Source organism: Tupaia chinensis, unplaced genomic scaffold (assembly GCF_000334495.1).
Source record: "Tupaia chinensis unplaced genomic scaffold, TupChi_1.0 Scaffold000085_1, whole genome shotgun sequence".
Taxonomy (NCBI): Eukaryota; Metazoa; Chordata; class Mammalia; order Scandentia; family Tupaiidae; genus Tupaia; species Tupaia belangeri.
This window is the reverse complement of record NW_006159547.1, coordinates 1,265,608-1,283,345: the sequence shown is the minus strand read 5'-3', so window position 1 is coordinate 1,283,345 and position 17,738 is coordinate 1,265,608. Positions and strand designations below refer to the sequence as shown.

Sequence of the window (17,738 nt, the reverse complement as noted above, 5' to 3'; positions counted from 1 at the left end):
TCTATGTCAACGCACCCTATAGCAAAAAAAAAAAAAAAAAAAAAAAATCAATAAATAAAATAAATAAAAAAAAAATAAAAAGAAAGAATCTGTGCCTGATTTCTCATTTCTCATTTGTGGGTAAGGAATTCACATTTGTGGGAGCTTCCTAGGTATATTCTAATAAATGTCATCTTTGTACTACACTCTTCTTCTAGGACTACAGGGATAATTTAAATTGTTTCCAAGTTAAAAATGGCTCGTTATACTCATATACCAACCACCATGTATGATGTTAAGACTTTGTTGACCTTCTCCTGACCTGTTGATCTTTTTGTGAGAACATAATAACTTTTCTTTAATGAACATAAACATCGGGTTCTAGGAGTTCTTATTAAACTATAATCTTATTTTTAGAATATACTAAAGTGTATGGGAACCAGCAGTTAGCGTAATGGCTATGTCGCTGGACTCCCACGTAGTCGACCCCGGTTCATGTCCCGGACCTGGTGGCTTGAACCTCCCGCCAGGCACGTGTGTGTGTGTGCCCAAGATCCCGAGAGGAGAATGGAGGAGAAGGAATTGCGGTGTGACCATCCCCCCTGGGGGGTGATTTCTCGCTTTCTGTCTCTCTGTCTCTCTCTGTCTGTCTGGCGAGTGCACGCGCCCTATAGCGAAAACCTCTCCAAAAAAAAAGAAAAAAGAATATACTAAAGTGTATATAATGACTTCATGTAGTGCTTAAATTAAAAACAACTTTGATACATGTATTCTATTTTCACGTCTTCTCAAACAATGGGTCTGGTATAATAATTTAAGTCAAGTTATTCCTTTAGGTATCCTAATAGGTTAATTATCAAACTGCTCTAAAGTCACCTTACAGCCTCATTTTAAAACTTAGTTAACATTGGGTCCAGCAGTTGGCATATTGGTTAAGGTGTTGAACTCCCACATGTCCGACTGTGGTTTAAGTCCCAGACTTAGTGTCTTGAAAATAAACCAGGTATGTGTGCATGCGTGCCCAAAATCCTGAGAGGAGAATGGAGGAAAAGGGATTCTGAGGTGTGACCATCCCTTCTGAAGGATGATTCCTCATTTTCCCTCTCACTGTCTCTCTCCAGTGAGCACATGCCCCCTTGGGCAAAAACCTTAAAAACAAAACAAAACAAAAAAAACCCAATTAATATTTCTGTTGGTTAAAATTCCCTTAATAAAAGGGTTTAACCTTTAAAAAGCAAGAGTCTCTGTGCTATATTAGGCTTTATATGTCATAATTTTTATAATGCATGTAGGTTTGAAAGCCTGCTCCCCTTGCGGTATGAGTCAAGACATTAGTTGATTCACTCAGCAATATATCCTCTGTATTTTACCACTTTCTATCAAATGTCTGGATCTTATCTTTTTTTTATGACTGAGTAGTATTCCATAGAGTATATGTGCCATAGTTTTTCCATCCACTTATCTGTTTGTGGACATTTAGATTGATTCTGTGCCTCAGCCATTGTGAATAATGCTACAATAAACATTAATGTGCAAGCACTTTTCTGACTGAGCGTTCTCCTGTCCTTTAAGTGATGCAAGTCAGGATATGAAAGAAAGATATTGTATGTATCCACAATATATATTGAGTATCCAGACTTTAAGGTAGAGATCGAAATAATGGAGGGCATAAAAGCAGTGAAAATAGTTGTAGCTGCTGAAGACAGTGTGGAACGTGGTGGTAGAAGGGAAGAGTATATAGAAAGATAGAAAGAGAACAAATAATGAGGCATGACATTAGTGGGACACAGAAATGGTTTATCATCTGTTGATGACAACATGTATAGTATTCTCAACTGGACTGGTCAGAGAATATTTCATGTTGGGTAAATTCTTTTTTTTTTTGGAGAGGTTTTCGCTATAGGACACGTGCGCTCGCCAGACAGACAGAGAGACTGTGTTTTGTTAGCTGTTGTTAAATTAAGAATCTGGACTGTGGCTGGCATAGAGAGGTAACTTTTATTATTATTTTTTTAAAGAGATTTTTGCGAACTTTTCTTCTTATTTTTTTAAAGAGATTTTTGCTATAGGGCGAGTGTACTCACCAGAAAGACAGAGAGAGACAGAGAGACAGAAAGTGAGAAATCACCCCCCTGGGGGGATGGCCACTCCGCAATCCCTTCTCCTCCATTCTCCTCTCGGGATCTTGGGCACGCACGCACATGCGCCCGGCGTGAGTTCTAAGCCACCGGGTCCAGGACTCGAACCACGATCGATTACATGGGAGTCCAATGACATAGCCATTACACCAATAGCTGGTCCCAGAGAGGTAACTAATACATATTTGTTGAACAAATGAATGAATTTAGAGCAGGAAAATATCTGATTGGAATAAGTCCCAGTGTTTTATATTGACAAACATAAAAACGTACTGGAAAATTATTTTTGTTGTATGAAGGTTGGAAAACCAGCTAAGACTAATTTTGGAATAACAAAGTGTTGAGAACTCTTAATCAATTGACTACATGAATGTAGATGAAGAGAGTTTGAGATAGCAAAGCTAGCTGAAAGAAAAGAAAATGAGTGAAGAACATTGGAAGCATGAATGAAATTACAGCTTGTTTTCAATGCTTTAAACTCTCTGTCTGCCTCATAGATAGAATGTATATGCTCCAAAATTTGACGTTTAGCCTGAAATGCTGGCGACTAAAGTGGGGATTATGGGAGTGTGGATGTTGGATGGGAGGACTCAGTAGGTACTTATTGCAGGGTTCTAATGGCAAAAGATTTTAGATGCAATCAGAAGCAAACGTGACTCTCATATTTATAGAGAAGACTAGGACCAGATTAAGAAGTAATTTATGAATGAAGGATAGTTGATTCTTCCAAAAGGTGTCACTTTTTATGCATACAGAAGATCTTAGTGATACTAAGTGCTAAAACAACTAGTTGATTTATAAAGAATTGTATATTTACTTGTACAAAGAAAAAATTGAATTAAAAACATGCTTAATATCGTATATGCAGGAAAGTGAATGGTCAGATGATAATACCAAATACAAAGACAGTTGGAGATGGGCATGGAAAAACAAGTCAAAGCTGTGAAAATTACGTCTTACAATCCTATATGACTGATACACTCTCTGGCACACTGTACCAATAACAGTTCTATAATTCAGGGTGGTTCTCTAAGGCAGACAGGCAGCCTTAAGACTTTTCAAGTTTTTTGCATTCTCCTTGCATATTTGACAATTGAAACTCCACTAGAGAAGTGTAACTACCTTCCCAAGAAGACAGTTTCAATATTAGAACTAGGCTTTGCTCTTCTTAGGGGCATTTTTAAGGGGTAATTTTAAGGGGTCAACTTTGGATTTTGACTATACCCTGTTATTCCAAAAAGGACTTCCCTCCACGTGACAGGCAGCCTCTTCCCCTGAATGATTACTTGATTAAAACACTCAAGGAACAATCGTTTGGTGTTCATTTAGCATGCTAAAACTGAACCCATTATGAAAAGGGTACTAGTAATCTGCCTTTCTTCGAAAGCTTCTAAAATTGCCTACAACAATGCTGTTCATGCAAAGAACTGGTTTTACATTATCAGCTTTTTTATAAGTATCTGATCCTAACCTAAATACATGGTTCTAAATATATTTGGGTCACATATTTGAGAGTTTGGTAAGTTAAGGGAATAGAATCTGGAGCTGAATTTGTCTGGTTAGTGTCTCAGGCCTATCGCTTTATATCTTACAGTTTTGCAAAAGTGACAAACTCTCTGTGCCTGATAGCCCTCAACTATAAAATAGGATGGTAATAGTGTTGGTATGACAAGTAATATGAATTAATTATGTAAATTACTTTTAGGCATTCTTGGTACTTATGAAAACTATGTGCTATCATATTTATTATTAATAATAATTGATAGGAATATTATTCTGTATTAGTAAGTGTATTTTTTTATATTTTATTGATTGAGGATATAAAATAAGGAGTTGAATTTTAAAAAATCCTACCACTTCATGATACCGTAACATTTGGAGTTCTTTTTCAATAGAGAAAGAAAATTGTCTTTTCATTTATTTTTAACTCAGTTTGTTGTCTTCAGTCTTGTTGCTTACTCTTCTCTGAATTTGATATTTTGTACAAGTTTCCATAATATATTGGTATAGTATAAATAGCAGCATATATTGTATTTTTTTCAGGTTCAAATCTCGTGATAGACAGAATATTTTGTTTATTAATAGAAGCCTGCAGTTAAATATGGGTGACCTCCAGAAACCCATCAGTTTGTAATGTATCTTATACTTATAGGCATTAAAGTTCTAGGGTCATAAACAACATCTTAATTTCTTTTTTTCCCCAGTCTACTGCCCTTTAAAATTCTTTTGCAGTGATTTTTATGCTCTCTTCACAGGTTGTATTTTCTTATATGAAAGACTCAAGAAATTAGTTTTCAACAATAAAGCAAAACTGCATCTAAATAAGCTGAAAACAGAACTAGCAATGCATTACATGTTCACACTAATTAACGTTGCATACATATCCATTCTTTTGCTTGAGTCACATCCTAAATTTCCAAATATGCTACTATTCCCTTTTGTTTACAGAGATCAGTGCTTTTAAATTGTATCAAAGTATATTATGGTTTAAATCACTCTTTTTTTTTTTAATTTCTTTTTCTCTTCTACAGTTCATTGCTTTTGCTTCTTTATTCTTCATCCTGGTTTCAATCACAACCTTTTGCCTGGAGACACATGAAGCTTTCAATATTGTTAAAAACAAGACAGAACCAGTCACCAATGGCACAAGTGTTGTTCTGCAGTATGAAATTGAAACGGATCCTGCCTTGACATATGTAGAAGGTGTGTGTGTGGTGTGGTTTACTTTCGAATTTTTAGTCCGAATTGTTTTTTCACCCAATAAACTTGAATTCATCAAAAATCTCTTGAATATCATTGACTTCGTGGCCATCCTGCCCTTCTACCTGGAGGTGGGACTCAGTGGGCTGTCATCCAAAGCTGCTAAAGATGTCCTTGGCTTCCTCAGGGTGGTCAGGTTTGTGAGGATCCTGAGAATCTTCAAGCTCACTCGTCATTTTGTAGGTCTGAGGGTGCTTGGACACACTCTACGAGCTAGTACTAATGAATTTTTGCTGCTGATAATCTTCCTGGCTCTAGGAGTTTTGATATTTGCTACCATGATCTACTATGCGGAGAGAGTAGGAGCTCAACCTAACGACCCTTCAGCTAGTGAGCACACGCAGTTCAAAAACATTCCCATCGGGTTCTGGTGGGCTGTCGTGACCATGACTACCCTGGGTTATGGGGATATGTATCCCCAAACATGGTCAGGGATGCTTGTGGGAGCACTGTGTGCTCTGGCTGGAGTGCTGACAATAGCCATGCCTGTGCCTGTCATTGTCAACAATTTTGGAATGTACTACTCCTTGGCAATGGCGAAGCAGAAACTTCCAAGGAAAAGAAAGAAGCACATCCCTCCTGCCCCCCAGGCAAGCTCACCTACTTTTTGCAAGACAGAATTAAATATGGCCTGCAATAGCACACAGGGTGACACGTGTTTGGGCAAAGACAATCGACTTCTGGAACATAACAGATCAGGTAAGGCACATTTTCAAATGCATGTCATTAAATACTTTATAGACCATTATGTCCCTTAGGCAGAAGGCAGTCACTTTCATTTTCTGTGATGTTCTGAGTTTTCAGCCCTACCCCTTCACAAAATGTGTGCTTGTGTCAGGCTTAAAGACAGCTAGACTGTAGCATTTGAACCCCGAGTAGTAGTCTGCATAGTTGGTCTATAGAGTTTTCCTGCTTTTGTAGGAATGCCCTTTGCTGATGGTGCCAATATTTTCTTTTGACTGTTTGTTGATTTTGTGCCAATGTTTCCTTGTTTTCTTGCACGATGTGATGGTGATATTGGCCATTTTCCATTCTTCATCCTCAAATGTTGATCTCCATATCGTTTGGCTTGGTGTGTTTGTCTCAGTTTTGCCTCTGCCACATGGTGCCATGCATCTCAACCTAATTCACAAGAAGCTGTTATTTAAGAAGAATGGATGTTTGCATTTCCAAGGCCTCAACACCAAAGAGGTGACATGGAAGATAACTCTTTCAGTAACCAATCTCCTTCCTAGTAATATTCTGTAGGATTAATTAAATTTTCACTTACCTTAAACTAGGTAGACCATCTCAATATAACCACTTTGAGGAGGCAAGATGCCATATAATACAACGACCCACCATTATTCAGGGGATAATGACCTGATTTGGCTAGTCAGTGGCAAAGTTGAATTTCTACATGGATTTTCTTTTTATGCACTGCACTATGCATTGGTCTCTACTCCCTCCTAGAACAGAATTTGGATGATTTACTGCTTGAGATTAGCTGAATCCCTGTTTCCTTCCATTGCTATAGGCAGTCTAGAATTAACTGACTGTAAGTAGATATTGATTTTGCTGAAGTGATAGTAGTGTTATCCCTCAACTATTACATATGGTACAGGTTAAATATTTTGTAGATTAAACAGTTTAATTAGCTTTTACCTTACTAGAAAAAAGGAAGGTATTTACTTTCCATACATTTTGTATATATTTTTTATAAAATAGAAGACATGATATGATCCCATGTAAATAATTTTGCATAATTTAGAAATAACACAAATAAACAAAGCAAGCAAACAAAAAAAGACAGGTGCCATTTTCATAGCTCCTTCCTTAGCTTCCAGAAGTTTTTACAAGGCAAATGGGGGTGGGGGGGAAGTAGCTAGACCTAACTGGTATTTCACAATTCTATTCACAATCCATGTGTTCCCTTAGTAGATTGCACTGCAAAATATATCTGAAAACTATAGGTGTCTCAGTGGAAGGTGGAGTTTAGCTGGTGTTACTTCCCTCATATTCTTAGAATATCTATGCAGAGCCCTTACGAAGGGCATGGAGAAAAGACACATTCTCATCCTGGGTAAACACTGTAATTGTAATAACAAGCCAGTGTCTAGGCTGAGAGGATGTGAAGGTCTTTGGCAAGCATACAGGAGTAAACAGATAGTTACTTCAAGGGCATTTAGAGAAGTTGATCTTGTTCCATCGTACGCTCAAAAATCTTTTGCCACTTCAAAATGAAGTACCTTACCATAAAATTTGTGTACTTTGGTATTATATTCATTAAGACTTTTGGAAAAATTGCTTTGAGAAAATAATGAAAGCATGTCTCTTGCAGGACTTAAAAAACAAATATTTACTTGATTTCACCCTTAAATAGGCTCCACTTTTAAAGATTCCTATGCACAGTAACTAGACAATGTAAAAAATTACAAGATAATTTGTGTTCTATCTGTTATCATTTTAAGTTCATATTAGTTGTTGGAAAGTCAATTTTTCTATTTGATAAAATCCCAAAAGGAATGACAATTTTCCAAAGAACATTTCTTTCCTTTATAATACATTTCCATTTTGCTCTGTGTAATTTTTTGTGATGAGTGATGACAATTATTTTTCTTATTGTGATGTGATTACTGTGTTTTGTATATTGAGTGACTGGACTATGAGCATTCAGTGTAAACTCTTTGTACTGTCTCATTTCCTCATCCATCACTGTCTGTCAATGGGCATGGTGCTGTGACCAGTGTTATCAGGTGACGACAGTACAGGAAGTGAGCCGCCATTATCACCCCCAGAAAGGCTCCCCATCAGACGCTCTAGTACCAGAGACAAAAACAGAAGAGGGGAAACATGTTTCCTACTGACAACAGGGGATTACACATGTGCTTCTGATGGAGGGATCAGGAAAGGTAGGCATGCGTTTAATCAGATCCTAACAGGTTACCTAATAATTAAATGCTGGAAATATATAGAGTGATGTAAAATACTCTTTCATAATTTTCTAGGAAAGACTTCATGTTATGCTCTTTTCCTCTCTCCATCACATCTCTCATTATAAATGTTTTAAAATACATATGATAACAGCCTATTTGTCATATTTGAAAGGCATTTCACCTTTTTTTTTGTTTGTTTTGGTCATTTGTCTATGGGAAAAATTGTAGTGGAATATGTAAATATTAAATCACTTATTCAATTATTTTAATAAAATACACTCAGCAGACCTTAAAAGTTATCTCTTTTATTACAACAAATAGTACTCACTAATAGACTCTATGCAAATATTTGATCAGTAATTTCTGACTTAACATTTCGAATTTTTTTTTTAAGTAAACCTTTAAGCATGTTCTAATTGGATCACTTTACCAGTACTTGGGCAATTTTTGCCAATGTTTTAACTAAGTGTCTTTATATTACAAAAGTACAAGATCGTCAGCCCTATAGAAAAGTATATCTAATCACTTAAAAAGTTACTTTGTATTTACCAAATGGACTTACAGAATTTCTCTTCTGGACCAATAATAATCATTTTGACTTTACTATTATTTTTTAATAGGCACTGAACAGTGCCTGACACATAGATGATCATATTTATTGAATGAATAAAAATTGCTGGACAGGCATCTTTGTTGAGGAATATAACAGAATACCAATGCTCAGCTTCAGTATGTGGTACTCTTTGCCTCAGTTGTACCATTGTCTATTATAGATTTCCTGGGTGCGTTATTTATTTATTTTTGGCAGACTTTACAGTACTCAAGGCAATTGGAATATTTTTTTATTTCCTTAAGTATAGTTCAGTTGTAACTATAACTCACTTTACTCAAAATGCTGATATGTACATTGATTACCTATTACTTTTATAAATCAAGTTGTTTGCCATAGCTATTTGTCTGCTTATTGACAGAATAAGGAAAGATAATGATTTCTTATGGTAGATGGCTGAATTTGAATGAAAAAAATATATACCACTACAAAACTTTGGTATTAGAGCAACTGTATTCTAAAAATACTGTACTTATTTTTCATTGCAGTTTCTTCTCATTGAATTCTTTACCATTTTAAGCCTAAAATATCTATTTTATGATGCTTTATTTCTTTAAAATATTTCGGTACCCACATCATGCTTCTCTCTTTTTCTTTTCTTTTCTAATCACTTTGTCTCTCTCTGACTCAATGATTTTGAGGATCAAAAGAGAAGACAAAGGACCTTTTTGCTTTTCAATGCCATATTTTAAATCCTTCTCCATTCCAATGATTTCCATTGTCTGCATCTATTCTTTTCATCAAAATGTATTTCAATAATCCAAATAGATATATTTGTTTATGATTTTATAATTAAATGTGTTATAAAAATTTTAAATATTATATTAAAATAGTTAATACCTTATCATAGTTCTTGAGTAAAATATATGTGCATATATTAGATAATATCTAACTTATAATATCTTATATTAGAACATGCTGTTCTAAGTTTATTTCATATCCTATTATGTATGTATATACATATAAATGTGTGTATATCTGAATGGATATTCATATTTGTATATTTTTATATGTAGTAAAATTGACATATTTTGAGCATCATCCAATAAATTGTCACATGCAATATTTATACTGAGGCTATGTGTTTTTAAGGATCTTTCTAGGATTTTCTTTCCATGTTAGATAACTCTTTGAATTTTAAACTATCAAAGAAAATCACATGTAAGAAAAGCTTTGCAAATTATAAGGCATTATGTAAATATAAAGTTTGCTATAAAATTGCAAAGTTTCACAAGCAAAGCAATTAATAAGATATTTAGTTTGCATGGAAAAGTTACCCATGCAATCTTATTTCACAAATAAAATTTTCTGTGTCAATGAAAAATCCCTGAAAATTTATCTGTAATTTCTTTTTCTTTATATTGTTCACCATTATCAATTCTTTTTCATTCTTTCCAATTCATCTGTAGCTATGTGTTTTTTTGCCCCCTAAGTTTAATAACATTTCTGGCTAAGTTCACTTTTAGTGTATTATCATACATTGTATATCTACCAGAAATTCATTCATTTTTTTTCTTCCTGTTTCTAATTGTGCAATTTATAGATTTCTTCATTACTTCTGTTCAGCCATTTATTTCCTATATAACCCCTACATTTACATTTCAGTATGATGTCCCACTGATTTAATTTTAGAATTCTATTTCTCCCCTATATAAATGAAATTACTGGATCACACTGAATTCATTTTCTACTTACATATAGAAATAAACTTGAGTGTAAATTAAAAAAAATAAAAATTTCCTAAAATTGTAAGCTCCCAATATTTAAAACCCATGTTTTTACTTGTACAGTAGTTTTTAGGAAAGCATAAGATGTAAATGAAAACACACTCCTGAGTAGAACAGGGTAGGTTATTTTAATATTGCCCTTTAGATGTTAGTTTAAGCTGGTTTAATATTGTTTATTCTCATGAATCATATTTTTAGCCATTCCAGTAAAACTTGATTACACAACATTTCATCAAATTTTATAATGAGAAATGAACATGTAGAATAAAGAATAATAAATGTACATAAGTAGCATATAATTTTACTAATTAAACACTCATTGTAAAATTAGAAAAGAAGCCTTTTCAGATGGACACTAAAATTATAGTAATTAAAAATAAAGGCCCTATAAGTAGAATGGATAATATTTATGTTCAAAACTGTAATTCAGAAAAATAACATTTAGAAAGGCAATTAAGGTTTACATATTACTGGTATAATTAGTACGAAACTATTAAACAAATCTTAACCTTTCTAGAGGTCCTATTGGAGGCTAGAGATTGTGTAGGACAGAGAAGTACATTTTTTTTACCATGATTTATAGGTATTAACAGCCCTTTGGTTCATGCATATTCACCAGTTTTTCTTTAATCATAACCAATCAATGTTTATAGTCTAGTTTACATTTTTAGGTCATACAATCCACTTCTACTGTGCAGAATAAATTCTTTTCCCTATTATTACTAAAGTTATATTGTCAGTCACCTTACAGAATAGCAGTAATAACTAACCCTAAAGAAACCTGAAGGTCCATGTAAGGACAAACTACCTGCAATTTTTAAAAAATTATTTAAGATAATCTCTCATTAACTATTCTATCTTCCATTAGCATAGGATGAAATATAATATGACCTCTTATGTCTTATAACATGTAGTAATAATAAACTGTTGGCACATAATTTTTTAATGAAGAAAAATTATGTCTCAGGGAACTTTACCACAGCTAAAAGATGGCATTAATTTCCATATCCAAGTATTAAAAAAAGACATCTAGTCTGCTTAAAGTTAATGTGTGTGTGTATGTGTAAGGGGTAGGTTTGCCATTCCTTTCCTTGCTAGCTGTTATAGAGCTGTTACTGCAATCCATTCGCAGATCTGTCTTGGCTTCTCATAAGTCAAATAATCAGATAAATCACTTCTTTTCCAATGAAAGGAGGAGAGAGAGCAATGTCTTCTTTACTGAAAGTTCTGTGACAAGATAGAAATAAAGAAAGAAGATAGAAAAAACAACATGAGGAAAAACAAAGGACCTATGTTTTTTGCCTTGTAATCAGCAAGGAAATGTAGGGTTACCTAGAGCCCAAACACTTTGCCTTACAGTCTAAGAGAGACAAGAACCTCACTGGAATTGTATTGTTCAATATTGTTTACCTAAAGAGAATTTAATTTTTCTTCTGTATAAAAGCTCTCCAGCAGAGCTGTTAGAACATTCAATTTCAAAGCCATGCAATAAGACCACTATTTTAGTCAATAGTTACCCTAATTTTCAGACTTTTTATTTCAAACTTCATACTAGGTGATTCTCACCTTATTATCTACCTTTTCTCTTTAGTAATAAAAAATACTACCATATATTAGTCCTTTTAAGGCAATCTTGATGGAGTTTTGTTTGAGTAGCTAAGAAAAAAGATTGGGCTAATTGGGGATAGGCTATTTTATTCTACAAATTCATGGCTATCATGAACAAAAGATAAGAATAAAAGAAAATGGAAAGAAAGGATGCATTAAGGTTAAATTGTTCTCATTTCCTAAGTGGTGAGGAAGTAATCAGAAAACATCATGTAATCAAATTTAGAATTTATTTAACTGAAATTATGACTAATTTATATTTCACTCATTTTCTTTTTTTCTTTATTTTAATCTAAGGGATTAAAAATGGGCATTCCATTCTACATCACCTGGATAATAACATCAAATGCCATTATTTAAGAATCATCTTTTTAACCCTATAAAGCTAAAGATTAAAAATGCTGGAAAAAAGTTGTCCACTTAAAGTTAAGTATTCTTTGTTAACTTAGTAAATATAAATGAAAGAAGAAAAATAGCCCACTTACTTTTTTTTTCTTTAGGAACATATTGCAAAGTTAGAAAATATTAGCCAATATTATATCTTACTTAAGTTGCTTTGCCTAATTCTTAAGAGTTCTAGTGTTTTCTGTGCCAAAATTATACATAATCTAGGATAGCATAGATTTTGAAGTGCTACAACTGTAATTTGTCATAGCTGGTTTAATCTTTGGAGAAAGACAGCTACGATGAGCTTCATTTTTTTTTCTTAGAGTTATAAATTGTCTCGGTATTGAATTCTTTGTAAACAAATTTGTTTTTGAGCTAAAAAATTGCGCTTTTGATGACCTTGCATGGTATTGTTTGTATCTTTTTTCTGGTTAAATTCAACTGATGTCTGTGCATTTTTTTATAAAAGGATATGAAAAATCCAGAAGCTTAAACAACATAGCGGGCTTGGCAGGCAATACTCTGAGACTCTCTCCAGTAACATCACCCTACAACTCTCCTTGTCCTCTGAGGCGCTCTCGATCTCCTATCCCATCTATCTTGTAAACCAAAATGCATCAGTCAACTAAATTGTATTAATTCAAGTACTGTTCAACCCCAGTGGAAATAATTACATGTAAAGTTACTCCAGGCTCCATTAATACAGTATAACTCTTGCATGATACTACTATTTGAAGTCAGACATGCCACTTGAGTAGCTAACAAATCCTATCCTGGCTTAAAGATGATCTAAAGTAGTGCTACTACTTATCCATATTAATTGCCCTGATCTCTTTTGCAATAAAATGACAGTTAGTGTCAGATATTGGCCAGTACACTAATACATAAACGCATCTTCAGGGAGATGAATTTTAAACAGTGTGCTTCCAAATGCCAACCATTTCACTGGAACTTCATATCTTGTGACTCTAAACCATTCTGAAGATGTCTGGGATCCTATCTTGATTGCTCACAACATGACTTTGGCCAGCAAATTTGCATGGACCATCTTGTCTCTATCACCTGAAAGCTATGTTGCAGAGCTTGGGGACCACGGATGGCTCAGGTTATGTGTACTTGCATTGAACCATCCTGCTGATACAAAAGCACTCATCAATTGTTCTGCATGTTGAATTGTGGGGCAGGGCGGGCAAGTTTCTCCTTGACTATTTTTTCCTTATAGCTTGAAAGAAATATTTGTTTTACATAGTTTAATTTCTTGATTGATTTAGTTTTCTTCGAAAATGCTGTATTGGAGTTCTGAATGTCTCTGGTTGTTTGCACACAGATTGCAAAGGGATTGTCATTACTGGTTACACGCAAGCTGAGGCCAGATCTCTTACTTAATGACTTGGGGAAGGCACAAAACATGACAGAAAGGTAACTGCCAGGCTTGCAATGTTTAGCCAGGAGCTGCTGTTTAGTACTAGACTCATATTTTTTTTAACTGCAGGATTTATCATTATTTTCAGACGCAGAGTGCAAAATATCACTAAAAGCTCTGTGTCTCTTTTACCCCCTCCCTTTATTTTTATTTATTAATTTTTGTTTAAGCATCAGTGGTCATTGGTGTTCATGGGTGGCTTTACTGAGTGGCCTTAAATTTCTGAATCAAAGGATTAATGTGATTTTTAGGCAATGTTTAATCAGGTGCTTTGTCCTGTATGTTGTTTCTGTCTGTCTGTCTTAGCTCCCTGTCTACTGTATATCCATCTGTCTCATGAAGCATAGAAATGTCTTGATAAGGTGTTCATGATTTTGGTACTGGGTCCCCCACCCCAACCCCCACCACCTGCCTTCTTTGCTATTTGGAGCAGCCTTTCTCCCTTGTGTATAAATTAATAACACCCCATAGACTACCTAAGTTAATCGGCACTGTGAATCTTTTTGATAAGCAGAATTAAAGCAGGAATTTCATCATTGCACTTGCCTGCCTGCTGCAGTGTCAATTTCTACTACCTAGCAACCAGCATTCATCATTACACTCCAACAAAATCCTTAGGGAGTCTTATTCAGTATGAGTGGAAGAGAGTCTGTTTACACACCCTTATGAACGCAATAGCAATAGCATATCTGGTGTATTGGGCATATGAGGAAAGGAAAATGCCATAGTATATAAATTGAGGATAAAAATAATACTCTAAGGCATTCAGGATCCTCAAGACTGTTGATTATATTTACTTCCCATGTTTATTTATTTATTTTGTTAGAAAGACAATTGTCACTTTTATTATTGGCCACGATACACATATTACTATATCATTATCTCCAAGTGCTAGAGCATGATCTGCATGTCAGAGATCTTGTACAGCAATGTATTTAGCCAGACGTACATACCTGATATTTAAAGATGAAGTGATTCTTTTGATAACATCACACAGAGAATATTATAATTTCACACGTTCGCAGTAAAGAAATTAATATGCTGTCTGGTGCTGCTGTTATTGACTACAGTGTTATACAGAATTTATCATGGATTTTTGACTGCTGAAAAAGGGACAGTGGAATTTAGCCATACCAAGGATTGTACTGGAAAGACTTCTGCTGCTGTTTGTGCCCTGATGTGATCAAGTTGCACTTGGAAGAGGTCCCCACGTCTTTATGAGACATTTACAGTTTATAAAAGAACCATGGCTGAAACTCATTTGGTGCTCCCCATATGAGTGGTCTGCTTGTAGACTAGCCAGTGTCCACAAAACACCTGTAAATACCAACATATGCATGGGTCAACAGCTTTTGGCCATTTCACATCAAGGGAAGCCAAATTCAGGATCAATATCTCTGAAGTTCAAGTAAGGCCCATACTTTGAATTTCTCTTCATGGGCCTGCAGTAGATTGTGCTGTAAATTATATAAGGCACTGATACTGATGTAGTATAGGTCTGTCTTAATTCCCTTTACTTCTACTTTGTTCATCGCATCTATGAACATTGTATCATTTTATTATAAACCACCTATGTTATCAGCTTGTCAATTCTGTTGTGAAATTTTTGGTGTCTATCAGAACTGTTCTATTCTTAGTTATATATTTGTTTAGTTATGGAAAATTGTTATGGCTTAAAAGGAACTCACAAACATCATTCATAGTTTAAGTCCTTTGTCATTGTTACCTCAATTATAAATATCCAAAAAATAAAATTCTGGAAATGAGAGTATTTTTTTATTAAATGATCAAGGAGCAACGTCAGTATATAGTAGAGCATTAATTAAATTATATCTTAAAATGTATATTTTGCATAAAAGAGATATTCTTCAATCAATTACTTCTTTGTGAGTTTTGTGGCAAATGAAGCTTGTATGTGTCTTTAAAGCTGTTGTAGTTGAAACTGTGTAAGAATTTTTCATCTTGCTTAACTAATATTTCCAGAATCTATTAGTTCCCCTGGGATTCTGAATATAACATGTAATCTAATTATGAACCCTGTATTGTGGAACTTTTGTGAACATTTTGAGGTGCATGCCCAACCTTGGTGATCACCAATGGAAATGTAACCAACTGAAATGAAGAATAAAAGGCAAATGAACTGGGGAATAAACTTGAATCCTATCTGACAAATTATTAATCTTTTTGGGCTCTTTTCCGTTTGTTGTAGTTTTTAACTGGCTCTACTCTTTTTCTGATTCACAGTACCATCCCAGACACTCATATATAATAAAGAATTTGGAATGAGAGGATTTTCTTAGTCTTTATTATTAAGTTTTGCTATAGGGTATGTGCACTTACCAGAGATAGACAGAGAAAAAGAGAGCAGAAAACTGAGAAAGCAAGCCACCAGGCCCAGGACTCAAACTGCAGTCATCCATGTGGGAGTCCAGTGCCTGGACCACCAGATCACCTCTGGCTCTGGAGTTGGAGAATTTTAAAGTAAGCATAGCTTTCACTTTTCATTCAGGTATCTGGCATGTAGTCAAGGTTTTCCTCCTTTTTGCTTCTATGTATTTTGCCAGCTTCTCTTTCTCTCATAATTCAAAATCATTGCAAAATAGTTCATTATTTTTATGTAATCTAGTATCAATAAGGTATTTGGGACTAATACTAAATTTTCACTTACATTTTGTACTTTAATCGTCATAGCAATTCTGCAGGCAAATCATTTTGTTTTCATTTCCTTGTGGTAATGTTAAAGATCAGAGAGATGGAACTGTGTATTATTTTTTTTAACCACACATGATCTTCCCCTTCATAGTTGCTTATGGTTTAAACTATGCTTTTGTTGTTAGTACCCCATCATAAAAATGGCTTCTGTCTCACTTTTGGGCAACATCTTTGGTAACTGACATTCTGTTTATATTTCTCTAGGAGTAGGAGAAAAGTACAAGAAAAGACAGAGGCTCATTTTGGTGATCTGTGCTTCTTTTTTCCCCTCCCAAATAAAAATGTTTTATTTTTAAAACAAACATAGAGTTATATAATTTTACAAATTAAGTTAGTCAGTGAGTAAATTGTTCTATGATCATTGCAAGAGGGTAAACAAAACAGAGTAATGAAAAGAATGAATTTAGGAGGTGTGTCCTGGCATGTTCAGGGAAGCTATGGTCTAAAGTCCATCTTCTAGACTCCCAAAATACACAGACAAGAAGCTATTTTAAAACTGAGGTATGAAAAAAAAAAAAAAAAAACTGAGGTGTGCCTAACATGTTGTAATCCACAGGCTGGGACCACGTCGAAGGCCTGGGTTTGAGTTCTGATCCAATGTAAAGGCCAAAGTGTTATGTGTTATACATCTAAAAATCCCAGCAACTCATAGAGACTGTGGCAGCAGGATCATGCAAAGTGAGGCCATGTCTTAAAAAAACAAAACCAAAAAAAAAAATACAGAAAGTAAGGTTGGGTAATCCCAACACTTTCCCATAATGAATCAGCAAAATCTTTTCTATGTTTAAAAATGTTCAGTGTTAATTAAAAAACTGTTAAGAACTCAGCTCAGAAAAGAGAAAGTGTCCAAATATAATTACTAATAAAATATTTTTAACGATGGTGTCAGGATGTCAGCTTTACTGTAAAAAGGAAAAAAAAATACGTAGGAAGGGGAAAGAATGCATTTTAATAGATGATAATTGCCATCAAAATTTGATGAAAAATCAGGATTAAATAGTCATGAATAAAAAGAAAAGATTCTCATTTTATCTTTGAAATAAATCACAAGACAGACTAATCAAATAGCAATAGTGAACTTATCTTAGAAAGACAATGAATATATTAACAGGCTATATTACAAAGCAGGAACTCCAGAGGATTTATAACCTGCTTAAAGACATTTAGACCTAAATGAACCTATTAAAATATTAAAATCCCTAGCAATTTAAGTTGACTAAAATAAATGGATTAAATTTTTCCTTTCTGGGTGGGAGAGGGGAAGAGAATAGGGAAGGAAATTAGGGAGAAAAATAGAGAGGCAAGACAGTTGTGGGACACAGTAATGGTTTATTACCTGTTGATGAATTCATGTATAGTATTGTCAACTGGGCTAGTCTGAGGTGTATTTTATGTTGGGTAAATTCTCTTTGCAAACCAAATGATGTACAGTGATCAAATGCATAAAATAATAAAAATAATAATAAAATAGAAATTTAT

At 34.3% G+C, this 17,738-nt stretch overlaps 1 protein-coding gene across 1 annotated transcript in view; it reads left to right on the top strand.

The window, feature by feature from the left end:
- KCNC2 (potassium voltage-gated channel subfamily C member 2) overlaps positions 1 to 15,338 on the top strand; it is a 34,547-nt gene extending 19,209 nt beyond the window's left edge. The window contains exons 4-6 of the mRNA XM_006142886.1: positions 4,649 to 5,576; positions 7,604 to 7,768; positions 12,594 to 15,338. Of these exons, the coding sequence (XP_006142948.1) occupies positions 4,649 to 5,576; positions 7,604 to 7,768; positions 12,594 to 12,730 (1,230 nt within the window). The 3' untranslated portion in view covers positions 12,731 to 15,338. The remainder of the gene's footprint in view (positions 1 to 4,648; positions 5,577 to 7,603; positions 7,769 to 12,593) is intronic.
- The last annotated feature ends 2,400 nt before the right edge of the window (positions 15,339 to 17,738 follow it).